This window comes from Hibiscus syriacus, unplaced genomic scaffold, assembly GCF_006381635.1.
Source record: "Hibiscus syriacus cultivar Baekdansim isolate YM2019G1 unplaced genomic scaffold, ASM638163v2 tig00117056_pilon, whole genome shotgun sequence".
In the NCBI taxonomy this organism is placed as follows: Eukaryota; Viridiplantae; Streptophyta; class Magnoliopsida; order Malvales; family Malvaceae; genus Hibiscus; species Hibiscus syriacus.
Window position 1 is genome coordinate 6,394,955 of NW_024063539.1, and position 13,638 is coordinate 6,408,592.

Here is a 13,638-nt window from a genome sequence, read left to right on the forward strand (position 1 = left end):
GCAGTTGTCAAATAGCTATAATTTATTGAAGGATTAACATTGTAATTAATTCTTTGATATCCGATGAACTCTAGTTTTATGATTCGTCTCAATTGTAAAACCGTGATAGGGGCAATATTTTTAAAACTTGAGATTAAACATTTTTTGAAACTCTTTTAATTGATATTTTCATGACTTTGAAAATAAAAGAGAAAGAAAAACATTTTTTTCAAACAAGATAGTCTCTCTAGAGTGGATCTTGGTAAATGACATGTGACTCTCAAACACAAAGCTCATGCTTAGAATCAATGATGAAGCAAGAAATGAGGAACATTTGGGGTATCTTTGAAGATTCAACATCAAATATTGGGGCATTTTTGGATATTAAGGCATCTTTGGGGATTCAACATCCTAATGCGAATTATCAGACCTTTTTCAGGAGATAAAATATAACCAATTCATGTTACATGCATCTTATGCATACATTTTAGAGCGTCATATCTATCATTTTCTTTCCACGTACATAATTTTTACAACTTTAGAGTCAAGTTCGACTTCAAGACGAAGGATACTCGATTCAAAAGCACCTTTACAGATTGATGTCAGTTGCTTAGCTCAGCAGCAAGAAGCTACACTTCAACCAACTCGACAGATAGAAAGATCGACATTCATTTTCAAATTCGACATTTCCAATATAAATTATGTCTCGCTTGAGACAGTTTCATTTAATGCAGATGATTATCTCACTTGAGATTGCTTTTTTAAAACATACTTTGTCTCACTTGGGACTGTTTTACTCGAAAGAAGATTTATTTCACTCATGATTGTTTTTCTTAAAACAAGATTTGTCTCGCTTGAGACCGTTTTCACTAGAAGAGTTTTGTCTCTCTTGAGACAGTTTCCCTTGAAACAAATTTTGTCTCTCTTGAGAAAGTTTCTCTTGAAACAAATTTCGTCTATCTTGAGACAGTTTCCCTTTAAATAAATTTTGTCTCTCTTGAGACAGTTTCCCTTGAAATAAAATATTTGAATATGTTTTCTTTGAAACAAATTCCGTCTCCCTTGAGACAGTTTCTTTTGGAATTAAGTTTTGTCTCTCTAGAGACAGTTTCCCTTGAAACAAAACCTTTGAATTTATTTCCCCTAAAACAAATTTTGTCTCCCTTGAGACAGTTACTCTTGAAACACAAAATCTTCAAATTTATTTCCCTTAAAACATAATTTTGTTTCCCTTGGGACCGTTTCTCATGAAACAACAGATATCTTTGAGATCGTTTCCCTTGAAACGAATTCTATCTCTTTCAAGACAACTTCTTTTGAAGCATCATCTGAACTGTTACACTCAGCTCAGGCACATACTTGAGATGGTCGAGAAGCATTTCTCAAATCAAAAATAGAATGTGCACATCAGATTTGAACATTTGAAGAATTCAAGATCAGGGATCAAAATTTGAAGATTCAAGAATCAAGATTCCAGACAGGCAACTGGAGATCGAGATTTCTCTCCAGAGCCCCAAGATAACATATGTTGCATATGCATTTTAGGCACACCTAAGAGCATTGCATCCATAGCATCACATATATGCATAACTTTTTCAGGTTTTAGCTAGAGTCAATTTCAACTTCGCGGCGAAGGATATTGAACTAAAAGCGACACGATTTGCTCGAGGGTGGATTTCAACTTCACGACGAAGGATATCTAGCTCGAAGCCAAACTTCACAATAAAGGGGTCTCCACGGTTTCAACTTCACGGCGAAGGGAATTGTATCCACCCGCAACATACAATACTTGGATTTCAACTTCACGACGAAGGATATTCAAGTCAAGGCTCAACTTCACAACGAAGGGGCCATCTGCGATTTCAACTCCACGAAGGAGGATATCGTGGCACTCGAGGCAACACAAGTTCAACTTCACAACGAAGGGACGACTGGTTGTCAACAAACAACTTCTCAATTTCAGAGCCAATTTCAACTTCACAACGAAGGATATTGGACTCCAGACAACGCAAGTTCAACTTCACGACGAAGGGACCGCTGCCTGTCAACAACAACATCTCAATTTCAGAGCCAATTTCAACTTCACAATGAAGGATATTGGACTTCAGACAACGCAAGTTCAACTTCACGACGAAGGGACCGCTGCTTGTCAACAACAACTTCTCAATTTCAGAGCCAATTTTAACTTCACAACGAAGGATATTGGACTCCAGACAACGCAAGATCAACTTCACGACGAAGGGACCGCTGCTTGTCAACAACAACTTCTCAATTTCAGAGCCAATTTCAACTTCACAACGAAGGATATTGGACTTCAGACAACCCAAGTTCAACTTCATGACGATGAGACCGCTGCTTGTCAACAACAACTTCCCAATCTCAGAGCCAATTTCAACTTCACAACGAAGGATATTGGACTCCAGACAATGCAAGTTCAACTTCACGACGAAGGGACCGCTGCTTGTCAACAACAACTTCCCAATCTCAGAGCCAATTTCAACTTCACAAAGAAGGATATTGGACTCCAGACAACGCAAGTTCAACTTCACGACGAAGGGACCGCTGCTTGTCAACAAAATTTCATTCAGATTCAATTTCAACTTCACAACGAATGATATTGGACTCGAGACAACACAAGTTCAACTTCACAACGAAGGGACGGCTGGTTGTCAACAAACAATTTCCCGGTTCCAGAGCCAATTTCAACTTCACGACGGAGGATATTGGACTTGGAACAATGCTACTTACTTTGATTTCAACTTCACGACGAAGGATATCCAACTCAAAGAAGGATTATCTGCCATCAAAATTGTCGAGTTCGACTCCTTTCAGCTCGATGACACATCAATCGCACTACTTTCCGGTTGCAGTCAAGGTTTTCAAGTCGAGAAGAGGATCTGGGTTAGTCGTGCCTTAGTGACAAGCAACCATTTTCAAACAGCATAGCTTAAGTCAAGAAAAAGCTATCTGTCAATGAAGATTTCTGAGTTCGATTCCGATCCAAGGTCTTTAAACCGAGAAGAAGACCGAAGGGTAACGGGAAGCCACGTGCCGATTCAAATTCCGAATTACGGCTTTAATTTCATATCATTTCAAGATGAACTCGACTTCTCGATGGAGGAATCATCCGTAACTCAATTCGACAGGGAGTTATTGAAATATCAGAGTTAATTTTCAACTCCACTGAACGAAAAGTGTGTCTTTTAATCTTTGCCCTATCCCTGTTACACGACTATGGGTAAAGAGGGGCAGCTGTCAACACACATTTTTCGTCCTACTAGGATTCAAACTCCTAAAAATAGGATAGAATTTTAGGATTCAAACTCCTAAAAATAGGATAAAATTTTGCTAGGATTCAAACTCCTAAAAATAGGATAGAGTTATACTATTATTTAAATTCCTAAAGATAGGATCCACAAGCACTATAAATAGCCATTGTAACTCACCATTGTGACAGGATTTAGACACAAAACATAGAGGAAAGCACGGGAAGATACAAAGGCAAAGCTATTGTAAAGGATTCGAAAAGGAAATAAAAGGTAGCATTTTCTTTTTTCTTTCTTTTGCATGTGCACGTTATTTTTCTTGAAATTTGGTTCGAATAACCCAAAACGTGGGTTGCGCCGATGACCAAAATGGGTGGGGTTTCGATGTTTCGAACCTAGATCTACCCCGAGGCTTATTTTTAAAAACCGATTTGATTTTCGGTTAAAGGAGGGGAAGAGTTTTTTAAAAATCTATATTAGTCCCTTTATTTATTATATGGATATTTTATTCATTTTTTTTATTATTCATGTTATTATTATTATATGTATATATATATATATATTAAATTATTTTCATTTGATTTTTTTACTATATTTTATTATTATTATTATTATATATATTTCTTTAATATTTTACTTATAAGTCTAATATTACTATATATATATTATAATTATCTTTATCTAGTCGTATGCATTTTTTATACTTTTAATAGTTTATTTATATACATATTATTAAATATATATATTCTTAATTATTTTTATTTGATTATTTCTTTATTTATGTAATATATCTTATAACTTTATATATTTATATTATTTTTTATTATTTTTGTTTTTTTATTCATTATTATTATATTATTATTTTTTTTTAAAAAACCTTGTGTCTTTATCATTATTATTATTAAACATTATATTATATACTACTAACCTAGAGGGCCCAATTTTTGTCTTATTTCTTACTAAAGCCCCCACTTTCGGTGAATTGGGAGGGTAACTTTTCTATTTTTAAGTATTTGATGTACATATACAGCTTATTTATTTTATTAATACTTTGATATATATATATATATATATATATATATATTTATATTTCTTTTTCCTTTTTTCAAATATTACTATATATAATTATTACTTTACTATTTTTTTCTTATCTTACTTATTATTTTATTTATTTTATTTTTCCCTTGTATCTTATTTGTTTTCTTTACCTTGTTTATCTAACACATTTCTCGATTTTTTTTCAAATCAATCAAGGGTACGTAATTAGGATCGAAACTTTACCTTTTAATTTAACTTGTTATTTTTCTTAATTAAGACAACTGGAAATTACGTAGTACCGAAAGGGCGGTTCAAGGGTGCTAATCCTTCCTTGACCGTAACCGACTCCCGAGCCCGACATATTTCTGGTAAGATGCAGATCAGGTAAGAAATAGGGTATCCGATCAACCCATTTATTTTTAAATAAATGATCGGTGGCGACTCCAATCCACATTTTTCAAGTCGAAGCCCAATTCCGGGGCCCAACCAAAAGACGGTTGCGACACACTCAACCCGAACCCGACGGGTTCCGACTCGATCGGGTCAGATTTTTAAAAAAAAAATTAATGTTCGAGTCGGGTCAGGTCAGGTTCGGGTTTAGGGTGAAAAATATCCGACCCGAAAAAAATATATAATTTTACCTTATATATTTAGGAATAATTACAAGAATACCCCTGTATATATAATTTTTTCAATTAAGTCATTGTTTTTATTGAATAAAAATATTTTTTTTATTTCGGGTCGGGTGAAACATTGTTTTGGTCGAGTCGGGTCAGGTCTCGGGTGGAGGCTCCCTTGTTCTCGGGTCGGGTCGGGTGGACCAAAAACCCAACCCGACCCATGTCCATCCCTAATTTAAACAGATTTCGAGTTCGAATATTTGTATAAGCAGAAAATTTCTATTGCGAAATTCATCCATCAAAATTAAGTGTCCAATTTAAATCGATTCGAACAAAATAATAAGATATCTTAAAAAACGAGATGGCAACAAAAAAAATAACAAAAAGAAAGAAATCCATTCCATTTTTTTTTTTGTAAATTACTTCAAATACCACTCACCTTTAGGCTCGGGCTCGTTTATGCCATTAACGTTTTAATTTTGATAATTTTAACACTAACGTTTAAGTTTAATTGCAATATGTCACTCTGTCGTTAATGGATTAACGACACGATGACATGGCATCTCCGTGTCGTGACGTTGCTAACGTTGTTCTCTCATCAAAACGACGTCATTTTGGCATGACTGTGTTTGGTGCTAAAAACTCAAAACGACATATTTTTGTTTGAGAAAATTTAATAAAATTATGCTTTTGAGGGGATTTGAACTCAGGACCTTTTGTATCCAAAACAAGGCTTAATCACTACACCAACTTTAAGCTTTGATTTAATTTTACAAACATAATATACATAACATGAGTCAATATTTCAAAAGTTACTTTCTAAAAAACCATGAAATTATTAAAATTCTAAAAAAAACACCTTAAATTCCAGAAAATCTCAAAAAACTCCTAAGTTTCTAAAAATTTCAAAAAAAAAAACATAAACTCTAAATCGTAATCCCTAAAAATCATAAGATTCATTTTTAGGGAGTTTATTTCTAAAAAAACCCATGACATTATTAAAATTTCCAAAAATACCTTAAATTCTAGAAAATCTCAAAAAACTCCTAAATTCCAAAAAAATTCAAAAAAAATCATAAACTCTAAATCATAATCCCTAAAGTTCATAAGATTAATTTTTTTAGGGAGTTTATAATTTTTTGATAATCCCTAAATTCAATTTTAAAAAGTAAATCTTATGATTTTTATGATTTTTTTGGATTACGATTTAAAGTTTAAGACTTTTTTGTAATCCCTAAATTCATTCTAAAAAAAAGAATCTTGTGATTTTTAGGGATTACAATTTAGAGTTTATGATTTTTTTTAGATTTTTAGAAATTTAGGAGTTTTTTTAGATTTTCTGGAATTTAAGGTGCTTTTTGAAAATTTTAATAATTTCATGAGTTTTTTTTAAAAAAAAATTAGAATACTGATTCATGTTATGTATATTATGTTTGTAAAAATTTAGGCATGTAAACGAACCGAACACACACGAACGAATGTATGTTCATGTTCGTTCATTTAATAAATAAACGAACATAAATGAACAAATTTGTTTTTGTTCATGTTCGTTCATTAAGGAATATAGCTTGTTCATGTTCGTTCATTTAATAAATTAACGAACATAAACGATCACGAACATAAACGAACACGAACATAAACGTTGGAGACCCTACCTTTCATTGTTCTTTCATGAAAAATAGTCGACAATGCAAATCAACCAAATCTACAGTGATAAATAGCGTAAGAGCTTATTAGCAGTGATAAAATGTTTGAAGATATCAGATATTTCAATCGATCTTTTAAAGATATTAAATGATTCACATGACTTTAATTTAACATTATAACATTTATCTTAGAGGTTCATGATTACATATGAACAATCATTTCCCACTACGTTATTCTAATAAATTCGCCGGCTAAAAGTTTTCTGACATCAATGTCAGACTTTAGTGAGATTTGTTAATAATTGTCATTTCCATTGGCAGAGTAGAAAATTTAACAGCATGAAGATTCTGAACGGTACAAATTGGACTACAAGGCAATAACATATATCTGAAATCCCTCCGATGTTACATATCTAACTGATATTATTGTTAAACCGCTATTCAAAATTTTAACGTACCAAAAGTCTACTCCACAACTATAGGTCACACAAGAACTATGAAAACAAAAGTTCATTATCAAAGTGTATTTTCTACTTATTAATGGGTTCTTCCTGGAAAACTCATTACTTCTGCTATTACACTCTTTTTCAGAAATTGCATAGAAACCTTTGTTTTGTTTTTTTGACAAATTCTATATATTTTCTCTTTACTGATTCTCATATACTTCTGTTTGTTACCTTTATCTTCTCATCTATTTCTAAAAAGAAGTATGATGTTTTCTTGAGTTTTAGATGTGAAGATACCCACAATAACTTTACATATCAACTATTAAGCCAAATAAAACAAAGAAAGAGATGAAAACAGACCTGTAAAACTTCAGATTGCACTATAATATAACTTGTTTTGAAGCTTTCATTGATCGTATCCACTCTCCAGTGAACACTAGGGTTTGGGAAAAAAATGGGGAAATGAATATAGGTACAAGGTGCCTAAAGGGTTAACATATTAGATTTAATCTTCAAATAAAATTAGGTTAATTATGGAGTTGGTCATTAGAATATCTGATTAATTAATATTTTTAAGATAGTTACAAATTGCTCACCGAAATTGATTTAAGAAGATTGGGTTAAACATAAATTAACGAACATAACCGAACGAACATAATCGAACGTTCACGACCGTAAATGAACAAACGAGACCTATGTTCGTGTTCGTTCATTTAATTAAACGAACACAAAATCTTGTTCATGTTCGTTCATTTAATAAATAAACGCACATAAACGAACTTCCGCCGCACGATTCATGAACGGTTCGCTGAACGTTCAGTTCATTTACAGGCCTATATAAAATTAAATCAAAACTTTAAATTGGTGCAATGTTTAAACCTTCTTTTTTTATTCAAAAGATCCTAAGTTCAAATACCCTCAAAAACATAATTTTATTAAATTTTCTCTAACAAAATTACATCGTTTTGGGTTTTTTTAACAGTAAGTACAATTATGCCAAAAAACGTCGTTTTGGTGAGGAGACATGTCACCAACGTAACAACAAGGAGATGTCATGTCATCATACCGTTAATCTATGAACGGCGGAGTGACATAATTGTACTTAAACTTAAACATTAGTGTTAAAATTGTCAAAATTAAAACGTTAGTGGCATAAACGAGCCCAAACGTAAAGGTGAATTGTATTTGAATTAGTTTACCCTTTTTCTTTTTAACTTTTTTCCTTTCCCCTTTCTCTCTCTCACCAAAATTTCCTCTCATCTCTCTCTTTGCCTCCGATATGTGATCCCTCTCGATGCAACCTACCTTCTCACCTTTTGGATTCACCGGTGTAATCCCCGATTGCCGGAATCGGAAATAACCCGTCGGTAAGATTATCTTTTTTTATGTTTTTTACTCACTTCCCACCGGTGTAGGATTATGTTGTAGGACTGTAGTCGAAACGTCTGTGGGTCAGTGTATTGGGTCTTCGGTATCGTCTGGGGTTGTGGTCTTTAGTTGTTTGGACAGTGAGACCGTATGTGGTTTAGGAGCTGACAGTGTTTAGGGATTTGTTTAGGGGGAAGGTGGGTGTCTGATTGGGGGTGTTTGGAAGGACTTAAGTTCCGTTGTGAAGCTGGGGTGTATTCGGGTTGGTGTCTCGGTTGCTGGTCAGGGACTTCGGGTAACAGCTGGAGAGGTGGCCGGGAGGCTTAGAGAATGGTATTCACAGTGGAATCAACGCCACGGTCTTTTCCTTCCGGTTCCATTTTGTTTTGTTCTTTTGTTTTTTTAGTAGCTGTTCCCCCCGTTTTTTATTCACCGTAGCCAACTGTTTTTCTCCGTAGCTGTTGCTATCTTTTGTTGTAGCTAACGCCCACCCTTTTGTTCCAGATTCCCAATATCAAGCTGAAGATCATCCTCCAACATTGTCGTGCTCATATAGGATTTTGTGTGTAGTTGGTGGTTGAGAGATTTGAGGAACTCTACTTAACCGAGAATTGAGTTTGAACGAGTGAGGGAGAAGTGTTTGAGGGTTGACTGGGTTACTCGGTCTTCTACCCGGGTTTGGGTTGACCCGATTTTGGAGTTGACTTGATTTTTACATTTTATCATGCGAATTAGAGAGGCATTGTTTAGTTACAAAGGAATTTTATGTGAAGAAGCTTGTGAGACTAGTTGAGAAGTTTTCTAGGTCTCTTGAGAACATGATCTTTTTGAAAAGCATAAGGTGCAATGGAATGTTATTTGGACCATTCAATTCATTTTCACAAATGAGATGGAAAAAACCAGTTGTTTCAGCTCAGACTCGTCTGGAAACCAGAACGAAAGATTTAAAGCTAGACAAGCACATGACACATATTAACAAACTCAAAACCATCCTCCATATCCACCAGCTTATGTCCCAGCGAAAGCGTGGTCCCTTTGTCTCTGTGCAACTTATGTCACGGTGGAGAAACATTGTCGGTCTTAATGTGGGCATGGGTGCATTTCTTCACAAGTATCCGCATGTGTTTAAGTTATTTGAGCACCCCTTTAGGAGGAATTTATGCTGCAAGATAACTCAAAGAATGAGAAGTTTGATTGATGAGGAAGAAAATGTTGTCAAAGAACATGAAGCTGAATTGGTGCAAAGAATAAAGAAATTGCTCATGATGTCAAGAAATGGGACGCTTCATGTCCATGCTTTGAGGTTGATTAGGGGAGAGCTTGGTTTGCCTGAGGATTTTAGAGATTCTATTTTAAGAAGGTACTCAAAGGATTTCAGATTAGTTGATTTGGAAATTGTTGAACTGGTTGACAGAAATGAGAGTTTGGCCAAGGCTGAAGTTGAAAAATGGAGAGAACAAGAATATATAGATAAGTGGTTGAGTGAGTTTGAAACAAGTTATGCATTTCCCATCAATTTTCCGACAGGGTTTAAGATAGAGAGGTGTTATAGGGAGAAATTAAAGAACTGGCAGAGGCTTCCCTATTTGAAGCCTTATGAGAGCAAGGAGGTTCTCAAAGTTTCTACTTGTGGAGGGACTGAACGTTTCGAGAAGCGGGCAGTTGGGATTATTCACGAGCTCTTGTGCTTGACAGTAGAGAAGATGCTTGAAGTTGACAAATTGGCTCATTTTAGAAAGGATTATGCTATTGAAGTTAATGTGCGTGAACTGCTTTTGAAGCACCCTGGCATTTTCTATCTATGTACCAAGGGAAGTACTCAGACTGTTTTTCTTAGAGAAGCCTATTCCAAAGGGTGTTTAGCTATGTCAAATCCAATTTATGTTGTTCGAAGGAAAATGTTGGACCTTATCTTACTAGGGTGTCGAAATACTAGATCAATGGAAGATGTGGAAGAAATTAAGGAGGAAAGAAATGGTTCAGTTTTTAGAACAAATGGGGAAGGCAGAATAGATGGAGACTGGGTTATCCCAATTTTAGAAAGTTATGATCAAAATGCTTTTGGTAGTCTAGGTGAAAACCGTGAAATCAATGATTCTAAACAACCATTTGATGGACGTGGACGCGATGACTAGTTGATAACGATGCATTGCACCTTTATCTTTGCAACATATAGTCCCATTTTCTTAAGTAAATGGATCCTAGCTTGAATAGAGATGGTGGGGTGTTTAAAAATCATAATGTGCTTCAGAAGATAACTAAAAGCTTACATCAAGGCAGGGAGAAAATGGTAAATCTCTTGTTGCTTTCATTCTCTATTTTTCTTGTTGAATGTTGATTTAAGTCCTATATCTTTATTTTGTTCTACAAAATTGCCTTTCCAGTTAGAGCAGTTTGCTTAAACACATGTCAAACATCTTATTTTGCATAATTTTGCATAGCGGTGTAAACATGAGTTTTATTGTCTGACATGCAGCCTAGGTTTGTTCTGGCTACATTCCTTTGTTATCTGAAGAAAAAGTATGCAGAAAAATTATCACACGCAGAAGCTTAATTGGCTAATGTCCTGATTTTTCAAGTGGGTTTACTTGAATGATCCGAGCACGTGCAGCTTAAATTTAAGATTTTATTTTCTTTTGTAGGAAATAGCGTTGAACGCAGATTTTTGTATGAGCTTGTAGCTATGGTGGTTGCTAGAATTTTGATTTTGGACAACAGAGTTTTCAATAATACAAGATTGAGGAAGATTGCCTTTTATCCTGATGCACATTTCCATAGGTGAAGTCACCCTTTGAAAGAAAATAGAGCAAGAAAGAATTGTGATGTTCTTGCAACTACTGCCCCTGTAAGCTTAATCCCAGATCTCTATCTGACTGTCGAGCTTTGCAGGTGGCTTATTTACAATCTGCTGGTTGCTGCCACCCCTTGGATGCACGGGTGCTTTCTAGGTGGGATAAACCACCTTCTGGCTCTCTCAAGGTAAATGTTGATGGTTCTTGCTCCCACATCTTTATCTGCTGCAATGTGTGGAATTGTGGCTCGGGACAAAACAGGCTTGGTAGTTACTGGTCAAACCTGTTTGTGTCTGCCTACGATGACCCTGTTATCGTTGATGTCTTCACTGATGGTATTTGTCTAGCGTCCAAGCTTCCTTACCCTCATGCTATTGTTGAAAGCGACACATCTAATTTGGTCACTCAACTGGTTCATTGTCGGCAAGATTTTTCAGCGATCAGCTACCATCTTGTTGCAACAAAATAGCTTCTCGCGGCCAATCCATATCCGGGGGCTCTATGTCTGGCGCACAGCTAATACTACAACCCACGCTCGCTAGGCGGCATCTGCCAATACTACGTCTTGTACTTCTATTGTCCGGAGTCAAACCCGTTTCTGTCTGCCTACAATGACCCTGCTATCGTTGAAGCCCTCACTGTCACTGATGGCATTTTTCTAGCGTCCAAGCTTCCTTATCCGCACGCTATTGTTGAAAGCGACGCTTCTAATTTGGTCACTCAACTGTTTCATTGTCGCCAAGATTTTTCAGTGATCAGCTACCATCTTGTTGTAACAAAATAGCTTCTCGCGGCCAATCCATATCCGGGTGCTCTATGTCTGGCGCGCAGCTAATACTACAGCCCAGGCTCGCTGGGCGGCATCTGCCAATACTACGTCTTGTACTTCTATTGTCCGGAATATATTTCGGATTATGTACTACAGAATGCTATTTTTAGTTAATATATATTATGTCGTCTTCATTTAAAACAAAACTTATTTTGTCTTTAACATTTTTATTTTTTTTATTTTATGTACCATTATCTTATTGATCAAATAAAATTAATTAAAAATATTATTAAATTATTGATAATAAAAGGGAAAATGACTTGAAAATTTAAAAAAAGTACTACATCAACGTTGCGGAGTTGCGGTTAATCAGTATTCGACACTCAAGTCTGAATGAAATAACCTATTGTTGTATGTGAGATTGTCATTGCCATCACATCATGTGAAAAATTGTAAAACAAAGAGAACATGATATTTATTTCATAATATGAGACATGATAACTTTCCCAAATTACAAAAGCAGAACAGAATATTCTGCTATCCAACAACCAATTTCCCCACCATTTCTACGGCAAAATCCAATATCAACCTTCTACCAAAGTAAAGAAAACCCCGCACAAAATAATCAATAACTTTCCAATGAGCCAAACAACCGTTTAACTGCACAAAATAACCCTAGTCAACCCAAGAACCAGACAAGAAGCAGTGAAGAAAAACAAAGTAACAAAGTCCCTAGCAGACCATTTCCTCACAGCTTTAGCTTCCACCCTCAAACTCTTAGCCCTCCTAAGAGCATCTACCTCTTTCAACAAATCAAACTCCACCCCTTTCTTCTTCAACTCCTCCACACACTTCCCCAACAGTTTCCCATCCTCCTCCTCCCTTTCCAGCAGCTTCTCCAAGTGAACTTCCACATCGGTTTTATACCGAACAGCCCAAATTATCCCCATCGAACACAGCAAAGAACACAGAGATGGGATCCAAGACCTATGGCAGCCACCAACAGGAGCCTCCTTGGAAGAAGAGTTGAAGAGAAGGAGGAGAGAAATGGAGTGGAAGAGGAAGAAGAAGATGTAAAGCTGTGTGATCTCTTTACGGATCAAGTCGATCTGAGTCTCCTTGAACGATATTCTGTTGAGAATTAGTTCTTCTTCTTTCAGCCATTGTTTCAGAAGCAACCTGTGGGTGGGCGTTTCTGCGATTTGGTGAAGTGGGTGTGATTGTTTTGGTAACATGATTGATGGGTTTGAGCTTTGATTCTCCATGGATCCCTTCAAGAGAAAAAGAAAGAGAGAGATTAAGTGGAAATGAAGGAAAATTTAGAAGAAATGAGTAATTTGTCAGGGAGAAATGCTGGGTTTCTGAGTTTTTTTCTCTGGTTTTCTCTAACGGTAAAGAGAGTTTTTTTCAATTTAAATATTGACAACGGTCGAGTTAAGAATTTAAAATTTTTTTTATTTTGTATTTTCCAGGAATATCATTGGGCGGTGATTGGAACGTTTGAGCGTGTAACACTAAATAACGTCTAGTTTTAATCGCTGAGAACCTGAGATTCAAAATGTCCGAGTAAATTACAATATTGTCCTACAAACGTTACTTTACTTCTAAAAATATGGATTAGATGATAAAAACAACCCCCTCCCCCTCCAACAAAAAAAAAAACCAATCGACGTGGATAAAACGAATTATATATTTCTAAAAATAGAAATTGAAA

General features: G+C 35.5%; 2 protein-coding genes across 3 annotated transcripts; one reads left to right on the forward strand and one right to left on the reverse strand.

The window, feature by feature from the left end:
- The first annotated feature begins 8,256 nt into the window (after window positions 1-8,256).
- LOC120198607 (protein ROOT PRIMORDIUM DEFECTIVE 1-like) lies at window positions 8,257-10,858 on the forward strand. 2 transcript variants are annotated; one of them, XR_005523380.1, is made up of 3 exons: window positions 8,257-8,362; window positions 8,868-10,653; window positions 10,840-10,858. XR_005523380.1 is itself a non-coding variant. In XM_039199915.1 (2 exons), exon 2 carries the CDS (start codon window positions 9,182-9,184, stop codon window positions 10,496-10,498), a length of 1,317 nt encoding a protein of 438 aa, XP_039055846.1. In that variant the 5' UTR covers window positions 8,257-8,362; window positions 8,868-9,181; the 3' UTR covers window positions 10,499-10,754. The 2 variants fall into 2 exon arrangements, 1 of the variants encoding a protein (XP_039055846.1); XM_039199915.1 differs by lacking the exon at window positions 10,840-10,858 and having other exon boundaries at window positions 8,868-10,754.
- Window positions 10,859-12,386: 1,528 nt separating this feature from the next.
- Window positions 12,387-13,272, reverse strand: LOC120198324. Its single transcript, XM_039199665.1, has one exon. The coding sequence runs from the start codon at window positions 13,187-13,189 to the stop codon at window positions 12,581-12,583; it is 609 nt and encodes a 202-aa protein (XP_039055596.1). The 5' UTR covers window positions 13,190-13,272; the 3' UTR covers window positions 12,387-12,580.
- Between the last annotated feature and the right edge of the window lie 366 nt (window positions 13,273-13,638).